The sequence below is a fragment of the Epinephelus lanceolatus genome, chromosome 12 (assembly GCF_041903045.1).
Source record: "Epinephelus lanceolatus isolate andai-2023 chromosome 12, ASM4190304v1, whole genome shotgun sequence".
Classification (NCBI taxonomy): Eukaryota; Metazoa; Chordata; class Actinopteri; order Perciformes; family Serranidae; genus Epinephelus; species Epinephelus lanceolatus.
In genome coordinates, this window is record NC_135745.1 from 32667548 (window position 1) to 32686450 (window position 18903).

The 18903-nt window shown below is 42.0% G+C and overlaps 1 protein-coding gene across 8 annotated transcripts in view; it reads right to left on the reverse strand.

Moving 5' to 3' along the window:
* Window positions 1-18903, reverse strand: part of kcnab1b (potassium voltage-gated channel subfamily A regulatory beta subunit 1b) — a 67667-nt gene that overhangs the window by 26088 nt on the left and 22676 nt on the right. For all 8 annotated transcript variants that reach the window (XM_033651423.2, XM_078173277.1, XM_078173278.1 and 5 more), the window contains 4 exons: window positions 11068-11111; window positions 4384-4421; window positions 3565-3644; window positions 3036-3080 (listed from right to left, as the gene is read on the reverse strand). In XM_033651423.2, coding sequence (XP_033507314.1) covers window positions 3036-3080; window positions 3565-3644; window positions 4384-4421; window positions 11068-11111 — 207 coding nt within the window. The remainder of the gene's footprint in view (window positions 1-3035; window positions 3081-3564; window positions 3645-4383; window positions 4422-11067; window positions 11112-18903) is intronic.

Consider the following 18903-nt stretch of genomic DNA (forward strand, 5'->3'; position numbering starts at 1 on the left):
AGCGCCTCAAACTTCAAGATAAGATAGATGGATGCACATTCTGCACCTTCCACCACCTCAATTCACGATGTGGAGTGTTTGAAAGCAGACATACATGGACATGTAAGCACAAACATCCTGTACTCAAACACCATATGGCCAAGATTGCTTCTACTGTCCATGGTTTGGGTTTGTGGTCTTTGTTTCAATAAGGGAAAAAGTAATGCTTTAGCATGCAATAACATTAGCCATCAGTGGTTCCCAACGCTTGGGGTTGCTAACCCCCAAGGGATCCAAACATATATCTGAGGCATCACAAAATAATTTAAGGAATGAGAAAGAAAACATATTTCTCTTAAGCTGAGCATGCACTGTACGATTTGAGCCGATTTTAGAAAAGATGTTTGATTCCAACTCCTGCTGTATGGGTAAATCATCTGCAATGTAAAGCCAAAGCTCATGATTTATGCGCTCACCGTACGGTCCAATCATCAGCCACAATCTGAGTGCTTCAACTGTACGTGCAGACAATTTTGGTTAATGACAATTGTCAATAAAGACTAATGTAAAAGCTCCAGCATTGCGGGCAGGTAGAAGTTTGTTTGCTAGCAGAAGTATGGTTCACAATTATGTAGAGACAGACATCCCAAAAAGAGCGTAAAAGTCCATTTTTGTGATACTGTGTCAGTCCAAGTTTTGATACCCTCTCTCACACACACACATTTGCAAGTTCGAAAGCACCAACAATCTTGGTACAAGCTACACTGTACAGTTGATTGAGTGAGAAAAAAGGCGCTGACCTTGGGAAATCAACTCGTGGCTCTGCTTCAACTGTGGGAGAGCATGACAATGCCGACCAAAATTTCTGACATATCAGAAATTCATTCAAGCGTCCGATGGCCAGTTGGGAGCAGTTGATTGGACTGTGATCGGTCCTCACTCCCCCTTGTATAATGCACAGCAACCAAGGCCTGATGAAGCTGAAATTTAATCTGACTTTAAAATAAGTCGTGCAGCTCAAAAATTGGGTCACAAACGGGCTTAGATCGTACAATGTGTGCCCAGCTTCACACAAACCGTGCTACTGGCATGGCTATATAGAAGAGAAATATGTGATTGTTGGTTGGTCCAACACTTTGGCCCAAGCTGAATTATCTCAACAACTACTGGATGGACTGCCACAAAAATCACTTCAGACTCTGATGATCCCTACAGGGTGAATCCTAATTACTTTGATGATTCCTTAATTTTCCGCTAGTGCCACCAATAGTTTGATATTGTCACAGCATACACACCAGAGAGATCCCCAAATAAAGGTTTACTCATTGCACCAAAAATCAACTCTCAATCAGCTCATGGTGCTTTGAGTCATTATGGTCCAACTCTCTGGAATTCTCTTCCACATCCACCCTCTGTTAGTTCAGTATTTAAAGGATAACTTTGGTATTTTTCAACCTGGGCCCTATTTCCCCATGTGTATGTGTGCGTATGATTCATAGGTACAACTCGTTCTAAAATTGGTTCAGTATTGAGGGAGGCGGATGCAACCGGGAGCCGCGAAACAAGCTAAAACGGTAAGGGGGGCAAATGCGTCCCGTATAAGTTTGCGCATTAAAAGTGCTTTTTTTCGCCACTGACCGGTTCAGATCGCCAGTGTTATCTCTGTAAATAGCATACTAAGCATTTCCCTGACCCTTCACCTCCTCCCGGCTGTGACGTCATCTCGCGAGAGCTTTGCTTGTTGCCGGAAGAAAACAGAGGAGCCATGCTGAGCACCGCTCAGAGTGGCACTGGTTGTCCCAGAGTACAGTTGAGAGTTTTACTGCATCGATTGAAAACAATGGTTCGTGTTTGTGCTTATCCGAATTGCAAGAACAGGATGTCGCGCAACACCCCGTACAGCTTTCACAGGCTGCCTTTGTCGGACAGCGAGATGCTGAAGTTGTGGCTAGTTGTGCTACAAATGGATGCTAACACTCCTGTCCAGACACTGTGCCATGCAGACCATCGGGTCTTCAGTGCTCACTTCTCCCAAGATGACTACTGCCAGCTGAAGAAGAGAAGACATCCAATCCCGAAACACCTCTTCCTCAAGAAAACGGCTGTCCCACGAGTAGAGAGAGCTACAGACACAGTGGAGCAAAGCTCTCGCGAGATGACGTCACACAGCCCAGAGGTAAGGGAAACGCTTAATATGCTATTTACAGAGATAACACTGGCGATCTGAACCGGTCAGTGGCCAAAAAAAAGCACTTTTAATGCGCGAACTTATACGGGACGCATTTGCCCCCGTTCCTGCTTTAGCTCGTTTCGTGGCTCCCGGCTGCATCCGCCTCCCTCAATACTGAACCAATTTTAAAACGAGTTGTACCTATGAATCATACGCACACATACACATGGGGAAATAGAGCCCAGGTTGAAAAATACCGAAGTTATCCTTTAAGTGTATTTGTACTTTTATCCCCTGACCTTCATCTAGCGCCATCACCAGTTCAGAATTATGGCTTTTCCAATACTTTGTCTGTCTGCAAAACTAATGACATTCCCATCAGCCTCAGTTGTACTTTGTTTTTATTGCTAAGTAGCACATTAGCATTGTCTAAGTACAGCTTTACAGAGACTGCTTCATTTGACAAGCCAGAAAGGATGGTGACAACCGTGGTAAACTTAACTGCGCTTCCACCTTTTTGGCGACAGTTTCATAAAGGCCCTTTGCCGACAGTGCCACCATGTATAAAGTGAGATCCATAACGAAACCATTTTCTGGGTTGAAGAACTTGACAGGCTTGCGGAGAGCCTTGTAACACCTTTGGGAAAAATTGGAACACCAACAGTGAGTCAGGCTTTATCACCCAACATCAGGGCCTGACCTTAATACTCTTGTCGCTGAATGGGAGCAGCCTCAGATGACTGCATGCATTTTTGGAATAAGCTACTAACATATAAGTACATATTTTATAAGCCTGTCCCCTGTCTGCTTTTAACCATGTAATGTATACACACTGACACAGTCTAAAACCTATTCATGGAACATATTTAGACAGACTGTACTTTACCTCCAGCATTTTTTCTTGATGATGTTTCCAAGGATTATCTCCGCTCTGTGAAGAAAGAAAAATACACAAGAAAATGAGATTATACCTGAGGAAGCCATTTCTTAAAGAGCATGTAAGCGTGACTGTAATCTGCCACACATCTAAAGCATGAATGCCTGATTAAAAATCAGCAGGAGTACATGATAAAAGATAAATGCCCGCATTGTGTGCCTGACTCTCACCAGCAACCTTGAAATTAATATTCATCCCCATACAACTGTAACCCTGTCCCGCGTTATTCAGCGAGACAATGTCCAGGCCCATAAAGTTAGACTGAGCTGTGAACATAAAGGGGAGCCTCCAGTGATGAATAAGATTATGTAAATCACTTTAGAGTCAGGCTACCTTTCGTTTTTGGCCTCCTCAGGTGAATAATTCCTGGTCTGGGGCTAAACCTTGTTAACATCTCATGTCCTACAGGGAGAAAAGCTGACAAGGCCAGAAAATTGCTCTGTGGGTGTGAGATAGATAACAAATCTGAGACACTCACTTCCCCCCGGAGTAGACTTCAGCTGTGTCGAACAGGTTGACCCCGCTCTCATAGGCGATAGTCATCAGCTGCTCTGCCACCTGACATGGACAAGAAAAGTTTCCTGTCATGTAGTTCAGTATGGTCTGATGCACGACTATAAATACTACCCAAAATTACACTTCAAAAAGGATGGGAAAATTCCCTGAAGAACCTTGAGGAGAGTAAATCTCTTTTCCACTGAGATACTCATCACCAGGAAAACTGTACTGGCTGCTTGTTGATTAAAGTTGTTTACAGCTCAATGTATTTCCCAGACTATTTTGACCCAGTTCTTATGCCTGCAGTTTATCCAGAGCCATACATGGGAAGACCAATTTTGACTTTCTTTTTCTATGCTCTGCTCCTGTTTTGTTTTTGTCAGTTTGTTTGTGTCTCTCGTGTGTCAGTTAGTCCCAGTGGTCATCAGGCAGAGATGAGCTGTCTCAGTTTCAGTGGCTTCCCCCCTTCAAGGCTGGATCAAGGCACTGGAAGAGGTCTTCCGCTTAATAACTTTTGACAGAGAGCAATACAAGCTAACCTCTTGGCCTTGGTAGAACCAACAGGGACAAAACAGTCTGCTCTGATATCTGGATATTGATACTGGAATGATAACTGTGGTCTACTCACATTCAAGTCATCCAGTTGCACTAAATTGATCCCATTGGGGCTACAAATTGGGTCTTGCAGACTGACACGTCTGCTCACTCACTGTATTTGCAGGGTCAAAAATAATAAAAGCCAACATCTGCTCATGAGCTGTGGTGACTGAATGTTGCATCTGACATAACAACATCTTACCTCATCAGAGATTTGACCTCCAAATGTTACCCATGTGCCTGTTGAAAGAAACATAAACGTCAAAGTCTTGGAATACATATAAAACATAGGAGACCTTTTGCCTGTAAAACCACACTCACAATCATTTTCGTTCTGCCTTAATTATTACTTTGACATTTTGGTATGAACACATGACAAAACACCCTTGTCCCAAAGCCATCACAGCCAAATGTCAGGGTTGAGTGTTGATAGGTTGGAAGTTGAAATGTTCACCCCCATATGAGTTTCTTGTGAGAGAGCTACTGTGTGCAGAATTTTAATGTGATTACACCAAGAAACAAGGCGTATCACCTTTAGGTGTTTTGTGTTTGTTCCTGTGAGGAATTCCTTTCATGTGCAAACAATCATCAGGAAAGGTTAGCATTGTTTGTTTCTGCAAACCACAGATACATTACATTTGCACGTTATTATGTAGTGGATACATTGAAACGTCATGTTTGAACAGTGCTGTGGCTATGACTGGTTAGGAAAAAATCATGTTTTGGCTTAAAATACCAGGTTTTCGAGGCACAATCCCCGCTGGAAACATAGCAATGTCTAGTTAAAAACAACTGCTTTTCGTGTCAGTGTCCCCACTGGAAAACAGTGACGGATCCCTAAAAAACAACTACGTTTGTTACCTAAAACCTGCTGGAAAAAAAGCAATGGCTCGCTAAGTCGTGACTGATTTTGTTGGTGGTTGTCAGGCATACTGGGCACGCATACTACAATGTTTAGACATGTTGATATGATACGTGAAACATACAAATATTACATATCCATGGTTTGCAGAAATGTACAATTCAAAAATTTCCTCTGGGGACTAGGCTGGTGTACATTAGTTTTGTACTTGAGTAAATGTCCTCATTTTTCCCTTCTATATACAGGCTGGTGCATAAAGACAGAGGGACCCTGTTTTTTTTTAAAGCTCAAAGAGGCTTAGGAATAGCAGTTTTGAAGATATCAATAAGTGTTCGTGTTTTAAGCATAAAAACATTTCTTCTGAATCTACTGCTTTCAATACCCCTTTTGAATTGGAGTCCCACAGGGATCAATACTGGGAACACTTTTAATTAGTCTGTCCCAATATAAAAATCTACCTATATCCTGATGATACAGTAATTTATGCAGTTGTTTAAACAAAACAGCAAGCTGCTTTAAAACCCAGTATTTCAATAAGCCATATTACAGCGTGGCTCAACCGATCAACTGTGATCATTTAAACAGTTTGTTTGTGGTGAGAACATGTCCCGACCTCAATCTGAACCGACTGCAGTCACATGACACATTGTTTGGGTTAAACATGAGCATGTTACAGTTCTGGAGGATTATTAATGTGCACCTCCTCCTGTACTGCCTTAATATGCACATTCAGCACATCCAATGCATCAAAACATTGTTTTCTACTTGGAGCTGCACCTCGTTTTCAAACTGTATGATTTGACTAAAATGAACAATGACAGCAATATAGTCCACGATGAGCAGCGCTAAAATCAACCTGCGTAGTTGTCCCTCCATTGTGACATTAGAAAGTGTCACATTTATCTTGCAAGTGTACTCTTCTTCAACGTTTTGTTTACTTTCTGGATATTTCCTGCATGGAAATTCTGACCAATGAAGAACAGCTTTCTCATGGTGCTGCCGTGAGAATATGAACGAACTCTCGGCAATTATGCAACTTAGTGACAACATTCGGACCAAAGCAAGACAACTCTAGGTCTGAGAGCACCATTAAAGAAACTTATTGACCACCAAAGCAGCAACATCACATGTACAAAAGCTCCAATCATTCCATATTTTACAGTCAAATTGACATTGGAACCATTTAAAACTTTATATACAAATCATCAAAGTTTAAGACATGAAATGAATCAGATTTCAGAAATGTAAAACTTCATATATTTCTTCGTGTTTTCCCAGCTCAGGCACATTTGTTCATATTTTTCTTTATTTCATAAACTGTGGGTGCCTCTTCAACATCTTGCAGATTAAAATAACTGTTTAGGCTAACTGTGGCTCATTTACATTTTGTTTATATTGAAGAATGAGAACTATTCCTATTAAATATAATAAAATAAATATCCATGCACAGACTGCACTGATGTACTGTATTCTTGCCTATACATATAAGCAGTCCAAGCCTCTGTTCTCCCTTCAAGCAGCATAGGCTGAACACAATTTGTAAGAATTTTTATATTCTCCTCAGAGTCTTCTGTTTCCTGATCCTGTCACATGCTGCTTGTTGTTATCTCTGACTAATAAGAAATAATGCAGAAGCTGGTGTTAACTCTGTAGCCAACTGCAGCAGAAGTGTAGCAGCAGAGGGACTGAAGGACACACTGTATTGCTGGAGTAAACAAATTAGTGTTTGTCCTCCCTGCAGCTCTCTGATGGCAGGTAGGTGCTTGGGTTCATGTTTATGTGTCATGCTTTACTTCCTCATTTTCCTCTCAATATTTGAAAAGCTCAGTTTCAGCCCTGAGGGAAGCATGTTGTATCCTTGGGCTGATACGCTCTTCTCATTCTTTCTCTCTGGCATCACTCAGAAAGGTGCAGACAGACAGGCAACACCTGTCATTTGTCAAAAGCTAAAAAGAGGCTTGACAAGTAATAGCTGTATTGAAGCTATCAATAAACTCCACTGCATTAGGGTTCAGATTTAGTCTCAGGTCATGTGACAGGTCCTCTTACAGTTGCAAATCTAGTGAATACACGCACATGCAGAGACTGCGATGATTTACTGTATTATTAAAAAGAAGCAGTTGCAGCCTCTGTTGTTCCTCAAAAGCAGCAAAAGCAAAAGCAAAAGCAAAAGCGCAGTCTCTTGATAATCTTTTTACATTCATGTCGTCTGATCCCGTCACATGCTGCTCGTTGTCATCTCCCACTAATAAGAAATAATGCAGGAGCTGGTGTTAAGTCTGTGGCCAACTGCACCAGAAGTGGGAGCAGATTGGTGTAGGCTGAGCCAGATTTGTCTAAGCTGTCAGTGGTCAATGAAAATGTATTTTCTTTTAAATTATCTGCTTTATCCATATTATCATGAAGGCAACACAATTTGAAAGGTATAGTCTGACATTTCTGGGAAACTGATTGATTGATACCACCACTCACTGGCCGATTTGTTGCGTTATGATTCAGCGATTCAGTGCTGTGTGAAATATCATTTCTGTGCCCTTAGTTCGGATTTGAGTGGGTATGTTTGCTCAGAAGTTGCTCTGTGCTTTGTCTCGTAGTGGCACTTCCCATTGCTGTTTTTAATAATCGCCACAGTTTTGGAACATATGATGAGACATAAGGGTTTTGAGCTGCCCGTGGGAAGAATGAACATGCAGGCCTAAGAGTCTGTCCTTTCAGGATTAAAAGCTCTGTTTTTGCCGTCTGCTTTTCTCTCCTTACAACACACCATGTGAAATTACTTTTTTCTGCCTCTTATTTCTCCAACTGTTGTCTCTGGTCTCGTCTCTCTACCCTGTGTGTCTCCCTCTTACTCGAGCTACAATGCTTATTGGAATGCACACATTTAATTGGCTGTGTAGCATCATGTGAGATGATTTAATTCATGCAATTGCTCTGTGAGTCTCCTCGTTGGTAAACCAGTGCTACGAATGCTGCACGGGTTAAAATAGAAACACTCCATTAAAATATAATAGTTCTCAATAATTCATCGGTTATAGGTCTGGGTCTGGAAAGGACGGAGTCTGGGTATGGACCCAGGGGATGGAGAGGGATGACAGGTTAACATGGGGGAGGCACTCTGGTCATTTTGCTAACAAGGGGAATGGCGTCTCCCCTCACCCCCGCCTCGAATCTTCTCCTGTCACCATTATTATCTGGATAGAACCAGCAGCCAGTTAGCTTGGAAACAGGGGGTACAGTTTCTGTCTGTAAGTAACAAAATCCGCCAACCAGAACTTATAAACCTCAGGAATTAATTCACCATGGTGTGTTTGTGTACTCCTTAAAAATAACGAGGTATAAAAATTAGCCTGAAGTCCATCGTCACTGTGAGGTTACCAGGCAACCAATGGAGCCAAGAAATAGCACATAAGCCACTGTAAAACCCCAACTTGTTATTTTTATATTTTAGTTTTTATACAGATAAAACAAATGTTAATAAGTGAGCTTTAGAGGAGCCAGTGGGTGGATTTAGTTACCATGGGAGAAAGTTGGGTTGTTTCCCCCCGTTTCCAGTCTTTATGCAGTGCTAGGCTAACTGGTAGCTGCAGCCCCTTCGTGCACATATGGAAGGTGGTATCAATTTTCTCATCTAAGGGTGCTTTCAGACCTAGAGTTGTCTTGCTTTGGTCTGAATCAGGGAATAATTTTGTCACAAAGTTGCATAATTGCCTAGAGTTGGTTCGTGTTCTCACGGCAGCATTTACAAGCGGACCAGATCAAATGCCTTGTGTGAGAAAACTGCTCTTGATTGGTCAGAATTTCCCTGTGGGAAAAATCCAGGAAGTAAACGAAACGTTGAAGAAGAGTACACTTGCAAGATAAATGCGACACTCTCTAATGTCACAATGGAGGGACAGCTATGCAGGTTGATTTTAGCGCTGCTCATTGTGGACTATATTGCTGTCATTGTTCATTTTAGTCAAACCATACAGTTTGAAAACGAGGCGCGGCTCCAACTAGAAAACAATGTTTTGATGCACTGGATGCACCGACTGCGGTGCAGGACTGTAATGGTGCAGGACTGTAACATGCTCATGCTTGTTTAATTGAAACAATGTGCAATGCAACTGCAGTTGGTTCGGGTCGAGGTCAGAACACATTCTCACCACACACGAACTGCACCAGAGTTTGTTTGTAACTGGACCAAGACCACCTCTTCAAGAAGGTCATGGTCTGGTTGTTTTGGTGCGCACCCAAGTGTGACTGCTGTGTTCACACCTGCCCAGACAAACCGCACTTAGGGGGAAAATCAAACTTGAGTTCGATTGAACCGAACCAAACCAAACAGGGCAGGTGTGAGTCTTAAGAAAGCAAATAAGTGTCAAACAAGTCCTTTGAAGGAGCAGTGTGTAAGATTTAGGGGGATTTACCGGCATCTTGCAGTGAGGATTGCAGACTGCATCTAGCCAAAACTTAGTGTTCATTGCTCAGGAGGTGTTTACTGAAAACGGAATTATCAGCAGAGCTCTTTTCCTCTCAAAAACAAACGGACCCCATGATTAAAACACAGAATAAAGCAATTTTACTTTACAAATCAATGTTTCTCCTATGCTGTTTTGCTTGTTGCATACGGGCTGCTAACCCAGCACCTGCGAATGAGTGCTTACCTTTTTTCTCTGATAACTTAATGTGTGCATACTTCATTTCTGATCCAGAGGTTCAGGAGGTTTTTACCAGGAGCTTAATTATCTGCAAAGGTCTTCTCTTCTCCAAAACAAACAGACCTAATGATTTAAACCAGTAAAAACACTAAATAAAGCAGCTTAATGTTAAAAAAAATGAGTGTTTTTCTGACACTGCTTGTCACAGAGGTGCTGCTAACTTTGGTGACCAATGTGAAAATGTGAAACGCAAATGCCCTATGTTGAGCCAGTGTTTAGTTTGTCCATTCTGAGCTACTGCAGAAACATGGTGATGCAACATGGTGTACTCTGAGGATGTGGACCCACTCTGTATGTAGATTAACACCTCATTCTCAGGTAACAAAAACACAACAACTCTTATTTTCAAGTGATTATACACTAAAAACAGACTTGTGTATTATATTGAAATTTTGCCAATATATCTCCCTAAACCCTACACACTGAGCCTTTAAAACTTAAATTTGCAGTTGACATGATAAAACACACCCGTGCAGACTCAAACAGTAGAATAACCTGTTTTCATCCCTGCAACGAAATTCCCCTTTTCTCTGAACTCCTCTACTTAAAATCAGCACAAAGAAGAATCAATGTTTTGCTGAAGGGCACTGCCACATGAGTGAGGATTGTCAATACTGAGACTCGAAACTAATTCCATTAAGTTGAAGGATTATTACCCCTTGACCATTCTTCCCTGCTGCTGAATGCGCTAGGACTCAATCTTAAAAAAAAAAAGAAATCACTACTGGATGATTAACTCATTCACAGAATTTCCATTGTTCAGTATCTGCTGAGCTCGGGCAGCACTGCATCATTCGTCTACTTTGTCAAGATATTTTGTCTTCAGAGACCCACCCCCATCAAGCAACTTGGCACACACGTGTTCCAACACAGTGAATACACACATGCACAAATAAAGACATGGCCAGCGCACACACACAGAGAAGAGATTTACTAAATTAATCAGGCCTATCAAGATTAATGAGAGTGTTTACCCTCCGGTCTGCATTGGATATGTGTGATAATTGAGCAACTTGTTTGCTGAAACCAGTGCTATTGATTAAATATTAACGGGGAGAATAGTAACACTCTGCAAACAGCTTTGTGTTGTCTCTCACGACTCCATACATATGAAAGATGCATGAGGTTTCGAATTGGGTGAAATAACATAATGAAATTTAAAACACTTGCCCCTTATGCGTGACTCTATTGCAGGCTCTAATATCTCTGTCTCTACACACACACACACACACACACACACACACACACAGATGAGTTGAGTTTGCACTTGGATGCTTATGAAATCATTAGACATTTGTCTCTAATGCTAATTAAATGTACTCACCGAGCCCCAGACAGGAGACACGCAACCCAGATTTCCCCAGGTTCCTATGAAGAAAAACACACTATGATTTAAAAAAAAAAAAAAGAAGCAGTGTTGTTGAGGCTCAAGATGTCATCAGTCAAGTATGATTGCAATTACTGTGGTGCTGTATTTTGCTCTGGGCACACACAGATTTTCTGGCTAAACAAAGCCAAAAATCTATGTTGTTTTCACATCATAATTCGTGAGACTGAAACAAAAAGACAGCAATTTTGCTATTGTGGAGCTTACAATATAGGCAAAGAAAAAAAATCAATTGTGCTTGCAGTATGCAGGGTTTAAATAAGTATTTCACTGCTGGAATAATGGTCTTTTCGTAAAAATAGGCTGTCTCTGCAGTAGAAAGTCACAAATACTTTTTAAATTGGTTCTATATGACTAAGGAAAACACAGAAAAAAAGCTGTGGCATTCACTTTTGCTCAAGAGATAGAAAACCTACAACTACCAGAATGCACTGGTGGTCCGTTCAGCCGCACCTGTTTAAAGATAGTTCAACATGCTGGTGCGACCTATCTGACTATTCTGCTATGCTGACTTCATGAACTGTGTTGCTTTACGAGTGTCTTTGATAAACCAATCTACAGAGCCCTTTACTCTTAGTAAACAGTATGACGTTTTTTGGTGGGCGGGGCTTAGATGGAGGCAAAACAATTCTCCACAGACATTAGCTAGTGCTAGCTTGCAAGTTCTGTTTTCGACAAAGAAGGAAGATGATACGAGTCTCTGTGAATATGGTGCGCTCGGAAATATTCAAACTGGACTGTTCGTAAATTTGGAGCACTGTCCGAATGTACCGTTCAGTTATCCGGAACACTGCGCACTCGGAGCAGCGTGATTTGACTGGATTGCTGAAGACGGGATGGCCGGCTTAGTGGTTGATCACTATGCCGGTCTTACAAACGAGGACAACACTTGAACAGTTTCCTCTGTTTTGTTTTGCTATCGAAGCTAGCGTTAGCTAATGCGCTAAAAAGTTAGTGTTACAGAGAAACTCAATATTCTTCTTAATACCTCCCCAGTTTTTGATGAGGTGGACATCATAACCCTTAATACACATAATGTTTTTCATCCCTATAACAGTAAATATATTTTCCCTAACCTGATAGGAAGTGTGCACTACACGTGAGCATTTTTGATGATCGCCTCCGTCCAGTCCTTTTATCTCATCGCACTTAACCATAGTTGTCTATGGTTTTGTTGACAAGCAGCGGGGGCTGGTATGTAATTAAATTTAAGTTTTGAGCCATGACTCCTTCTACTCTGGCTTCCAATAACACAACAAGACGACTTTTTAAGACTCCTATGTAGCCTACAGCCCTGTGGTGGGTCTACTGGTACAGCAGCTAAGTAATATTGCTGTGGACTGAAGCCGGAGCATGTATTTTGCCCACCAAAAAAACATAAAAATCAGTTTAAGTGTACGCTATATTTAGAATGTTTTCACCGCTTTACCTTACACACTAATTGATCTAGGCAGCAGTAGACCAGCAACTCCCATGCCCTAAAAAGTTTCTCGTCAGAAAGGGCTGTCTGATGGCAAGATAAAGCAGTAAAAATATTATAAATATAACGTACACTTAAACTGATTTTTTTGTGGCGGCTAAAAAATAAACTGAGCACCGTTTAATTTTGTCAATGTGACATGGAGGTTTTCTACCTTGAAGTTTTTGTAAATAAACATTGCAATTCGATCTATAAATGCTCTTGCTGGTGGGTGATGTAATGTGTGTTGGGCAGTTTTTTCCACAGGAAACAATATGGCAGCCGGCTGGTAACAAACAATATTGAATTACAGTTTAACGGTAAGATAAAATGTTTCTATAAAAACATCTAAGGCGAGATATAGGCAATGCAGTAACAGAATCTTGGTTCATAGTTGATCAGCACTGCTTAGTCTTTCAGCCTCTATTTTTACAGTACAGAAAACAGTATGGCGTCCACTTCCTGCCTTGTTTTACAGTTTGATTGGAGTTTGGTCTGAGAGAGAGAAAGAGGCGAGGGGGCGTGTCTGTCTCGAGATCCGCTACAATACAGTGGTGCCGGGCATACAAAAATGAGGAAGTACAATCTGTGGTTCAAGCAACAGCTCAAGAGCCAGCATCATCTGGCAGATTTGAGCTGACAGATAAGCAGGGAGATCTGACCAATGGAGGGAATTTTAGCATAGTTTATTACATCAGTTATGGTTCCTTTGACCGCTTCAACATTACTTGGATAACTGTGGCAATTCTAGAGCTAATACATACCAACGAGCGCTGACCTCCAGGGATGCATGCATTTATCATACCCAAAACCCTTGCGGGGTACCTCTCAAGGTGCCCCAGCTGCTTTCGTGATTCTAGATAACCTCAAGCCAAACACTGGCCCTCATGGCTGCAATATCTCATTTAAATGTCTGCCCTATCAACTTTGGTTGGTACCTTCTGTGCCTACCATGGTGTCCATGAGTAACAGGAATTCAGGGTTAAATTACGAAGAGGGAGCCTGAGAAACGGCCTCCACATCCAAGGAAGGAAGAGGACAAGCAAATTATCCACTGTAATTGGAATGAGTACACTTTAAATCCTTTAACAAGGATCAACTGGAGGGCAAGTCTGGTGCCAGCAGCCGTGGTAATTCCAGCTCCAAAAGCACATCTTTACATGGCTACAATTAAAAAGCGTGCAGTTTGGGGTGCCTAGTAACTCTGTGGTTAGGGTGGGTGTCCCATGTACAAAGGCATTGTCCTCGCCATAGCAGTAGCGGGTTCGATTCTAGCCTGCAAATAAAAAGCAGAAGCCAAAGAAATAGCCAAAAAGAAATTCTAATAACAACAAAAAAAAAGAAGTTAAATGCAGTTAAATCTCGGGACCGAGCTGAAAACCGCGACGCAAGCTACCGTCTGTTCCAGCCCCTGCATCTCTGAGTGTCCCACGGGGTCTGAAGCATTTACTTAAAAGAAAATTACAGTGTTCAAAGCAGGCCCGGTCACCCTAAATACTGCAGCTAGGAATGATGGAATAGGACTCTGGTTCTATTTTGTGGGTTTTCTCATCGGAATTCAGTTGAGGGCATTCGTATTGTGCTGCTGGAGATGAAATTCTTGGATCGGTGCAAGATGGACGAAGGCGAAAGCATTGATTTCATTGATGAAGCACCAAAGTTGAAGGTAGAAGTTGAGGACAATTAGACACCATCATAATTGCGACCATAAACAATGCCAATTTATGAGCCGCCGACATTATTCCATTAGTCCAGGAAACCAAGGTCCTTGGAATTGAAGGGCACCACCAGGAGTGGAGCCTGTAGCTTAGTTTGACTCAACATGGGAAAACTCACCCGGCATGGACAGATTGATAGCTCTTGCTTGATTCTGTGGATGGTGGTGGCTGGTGCGTTCTTAATTTGAGGAGCTATTTGTCCAGTTAATTCTGATAACAAACAAGACTCCAGCACGCTAACTAGTTGACACATAGTACTACCCATTGTTTTGCTACAAAGCTGTTTCAAGGTCGGCAGTGTCCCTTGAGTAACTGCAATCTAGGTAGCTTTTAATGTTCAATCAGGAGGGGAATCAGTGAATGTGAGGGTCACCTTTATCACACCTGTGGTCATGAGGGAGTACAGGTGGGAAGACAGTTGATTTATTCCATCAATCCTTCTCTGGAAGGCCCTCTAAAGACCCTGACACATTCTACTCATAACAAATAAATCCAATAACTGTAGTGCTGCACTGAGAAGTTTGGTACACTACTTTCTGACAAGTGTTGCCCTTTGTTTTTCCCCCCTCTCCATCCCTCACACAATTACTTCTTCTTTTACTTGGAGCCTTCAACATCCTTTTGCAGGAGGGAGCACTTCAGTCCTGCGGCTTTTTACTGTTATTGTCTCACCCACAAAATGCAGACAGCCATGCCCGCTCTCAAGCACTGAGGTTGTATCATATCAGCATTTCTCAAGATAGCTCCTCACACGCACACTCTTTCTTTCTCTGCTATCTCTCTACCTATTACCTTTGCAACGGTACATCTAATGACATATGTCTCCTCTATAACAGTTAATTTACATCCAGCTGATATGCAGCAATGCAATACTGCACTTCTGGCTCTCATTATCATGATGGGAGATAAACTAAGACATCAGAGTTCTTGCCACCCTCGACTCAGAGTCTCAGAGCTCCACTTCACATCTAGTTTTACAATCTGTGCCACATCATGTCCAACTGAGAGGGGAATTCATGTGCTGCAAGTCTTTGCCGTCTTAACAGCGGCGATAACCGTTACAGCAGATTGTTCCCCCTCCAGCCACCACAGGTGTCTTCCCACAGAGTGATGTATGCGGACTGTAGGTGAAAGAAAACTGCGTCAAGGTGATGCACTGCAGTCTGATAGGGTAAATGATTTGAAGCGAAACGCTCTGAAATTGAGACATTCGTTTGACAGCATCATCGAGGCCACATGCACACAAGCAACATGCTTCATCTTGAGAGGAGAATATGTCCAAATACTTATTTCTTGACACAGAAACAACCTCCAATTATGGTCCGGGGATTGTGCCTTCTGCTTGGTTTTGCAGGCATTTACTCATTAGAGCAAATGAGGCCGTAAAAAATGCCAGCAGTGGTTTTCTCATGCCTGGCAACTAATGGCCTGTGCCCGTGGAGCTGAGGGCGGACTAATCCGAGCCCGTGCTATGTAACCATGCCCTCAGCCAATTCAATTAGGTGTTCAACATGGGGAAGCATCAGTCATCGTGCCAGTAGTTCAGCTGAGCTGCCAAGATAAAGGAGGAAAACATATAAAGGAATGTGTTTACATATGAACACTTGATTTCATACTTTTATGGATTTTTTTATTGTTATTTATTGTGTAATTAAGACACTGATGTTAACATGACAGGAGACAGATCGCTCCGCAGTCACAAATCGTGGGATGCGCTCTTGTCTCTGATATGGTGGAGGAGTTTGGATATTGTATCCTCCGTCTCTCTGATGTATTATAGAGTGGGAGCTCTGATCCATGAAAGTGTGGGGGAGGGTCTGTGCTGTAGGTTAGAAGTGTGATATGTGTGTGTTCTGTCGGGGAGCTACCGAAGACAAGCCGCGTTGATGATGAGGAATGTTCATGGCTGCCTTTATTGTGAGTCACTCATTTGTTTAAAGGGTCATTTCGGAATTTTTTCAACCTGGACCCAATTTTTCCATGTTTTTGTGTCTGAGTGACTAATGAGAACAATTATTGAGATCAGTCCAGTATTAAGTGAGAGCGCTGCAGCTGGCAGACACAAAACAGCAATGTAACATTAACAGGCAACTGTCATCAAAGCACTGATCTGCTCAGATTGTGACTTTAATTCTCTGACGATATTATGGAAAGGACCCCTACTGAGACAGACTTTTAGTTAAAGAGTGAAATCCTTTTTGTTTAACTAGAATCAGTCAATAAAATAAAAACCACCAACCTTTCCACTGTTCCAACAATCAATAACTCTGGATCAGTTGAATTAAACCCTTCATTCATACTTTCCACCGAGCAGTATGGTACGGTTCAGCTCAGGTCGTTACGCTTTTTCTGTTGCCACTGTGAAAAGTTGTGGATGGTACCAAGGGAGCCGTTCCGTACTGTCCCCATTTTTGGTCCCTCCTCTGTTGGGGTACCTAGCACACAGATCTGGTACTAAAAGGTAGAGCTGTGAACACTGCAGTCTGTTGATTGGTCAATAGCAGACGGTCACTCTGCTCAGGGCTGAGTTGTGGCTGGTTTTGAGGCTCATGTAACCACTGTTCATATCGTGGAGAGTTTAAATATTAAACTGTAACTATAAAATGAAAGAATTTTTGCTGCCTCGTGCAGTAGCTGTAGTTGGAGAAAAAAATAATTTAACTCACTGGGCTGACTCCGGCAACTTTTAAGGTGGAACGTTAACTTATGTTACGCAATGCATGAATTGACAACATGAATCCATCAGCACACCTTAAATTTCAGTATGAAGACTTTGACCATTCCCTTAGTTTTTATTGTCTCTCGTGGATGACAGACTTTTAGTAATAAGTGGATCTTCAAATGTTTAAAATATAAATTAATTTCGACCAGATTATGTGAACTGCATGTGCAGCCTCGTTCTGTGGACTGATAAGTGACAACAACCCCGCCCACAAAAGAGTACTGTATGCAGTGGAAACGCTAGGGTCTAGGTACCATGTCTGAAGGGTTACTTTTGGTTCCAAAGGTAACGTACCCAAAGTGTTTGGTGGAAACAGGCCTTTTAGATGTGAAAATTAGGAATGGGAATCGAGAACCGGTTCCTGTTAAGAACCGGTTCCAACTGGTTCAATTCATCGACATCATTAGCCTTTATGTTTAAAGATTCCCTTATCGATTCTTTTCATTACGCCGAATCTATGCTGGTCAGTCAGCAGCATGTTCAACAACAAAGAAGACGTAATGGCGGAGAGTGTTGGGAATAGAATGATTTTATGTGTTTTACTATAAGTTGTGTTTCACTATATAAGTTTTAGATGTGTGAACAATGAGAATACTGAGATAATTTCAGCTGATCTGAATGTGTTTGCTTTGCAGAAGTGGAGAAGTACAGGAGAGGAAGAGACATGAAGTCTGAGGAGCACATACCGCAATGCTTAGATAATTAGTTTCATATATGGTAAAAAGAATAGAAAGTGATATACAGATAGTAAGGTACAGCACGTGTAGGGAGTTGCGTTGTTCTCTTGTCTTTCAAAACAGGAACTACGCCCCCACCGCCAGCGGGAAGGAGTCAGATTAACACGAGGCAGGGGCGTGATGTGGTGAAGGAGGAAGTGGAACTGCCAATGAGAAGAGGACAACGCCTTGCGTGCACAATGACACTCTGTTACGCTCAAATATACTGGGTCAGGGAAAGGACAGGAGGTCAGACTTCGTGAACTGACACACCTTTGTTGTTCGTCAGGGACGTGAAGTTGAGACCCAGAGCTCTGTAATTTTATTCCTTTACTGCTTAATAAACTACATTAACTGAGACCGAATATCTTCTCCTATTGCTTCATTAAAGAACACGCAGGACTGAGCTCACACATAGCACATTGGAGAGTAGGATGAGACTCTTAGTCCAACAGGAGACAGAAGCGGTCAAAGCCATGGCTTCACTTCACACTGTTGTTAGCCTCCCTGGAGCTGCTAGCCCACTGTGGAGCCTCATGCACCCCCGCTCCAGGTACACTGCAGCAGGACGCTGTTGTTGTTAGCCTCACTGGAGCTACTTTTTTTTTTCCCCCCCCAAATCTTTCTCATCGTCTTTCTAAACTAGACCATGGCTTTAATGTTCATAATAAAACGTTATGAAAGCAGATGTCTTGGGTTACAAACAACAGGAGGTGATTATCATTAATTCACAGGAGGAATCGATAAGGGAATCGATAAAGAATCGGATCGATAAGCAGAATCGATAATGGCATTGATATTAATAAAATCCTATCAATTCCCATCCCTAGTGAAAATATTCTGGCTCTGTACAAACTAAAATTTCTGTTCCGTTAAATGGAGTCTGGTGGGTTCGCTGTTAGCGATTTCGGGGCTGTTTCTGGTTAATGAGAAAGGATCTTGCTCTTTCAGGAAAAGGTCCATCTCTGTAGGGATCCTCTCCATAATGTTCTCAGACACTTAGAATAAAAATCTGAACATATCAGGGACAAAAAGATGCACTTTTAGTGAACATAAACTGACAGAGCACAAATGCCCCAAGTGGTTACATGCAGCCTGTTTAGCAGCTGCAGCGCTCACACACAATACTGGACCTATTTCAAAAATTGCTCTCTATTA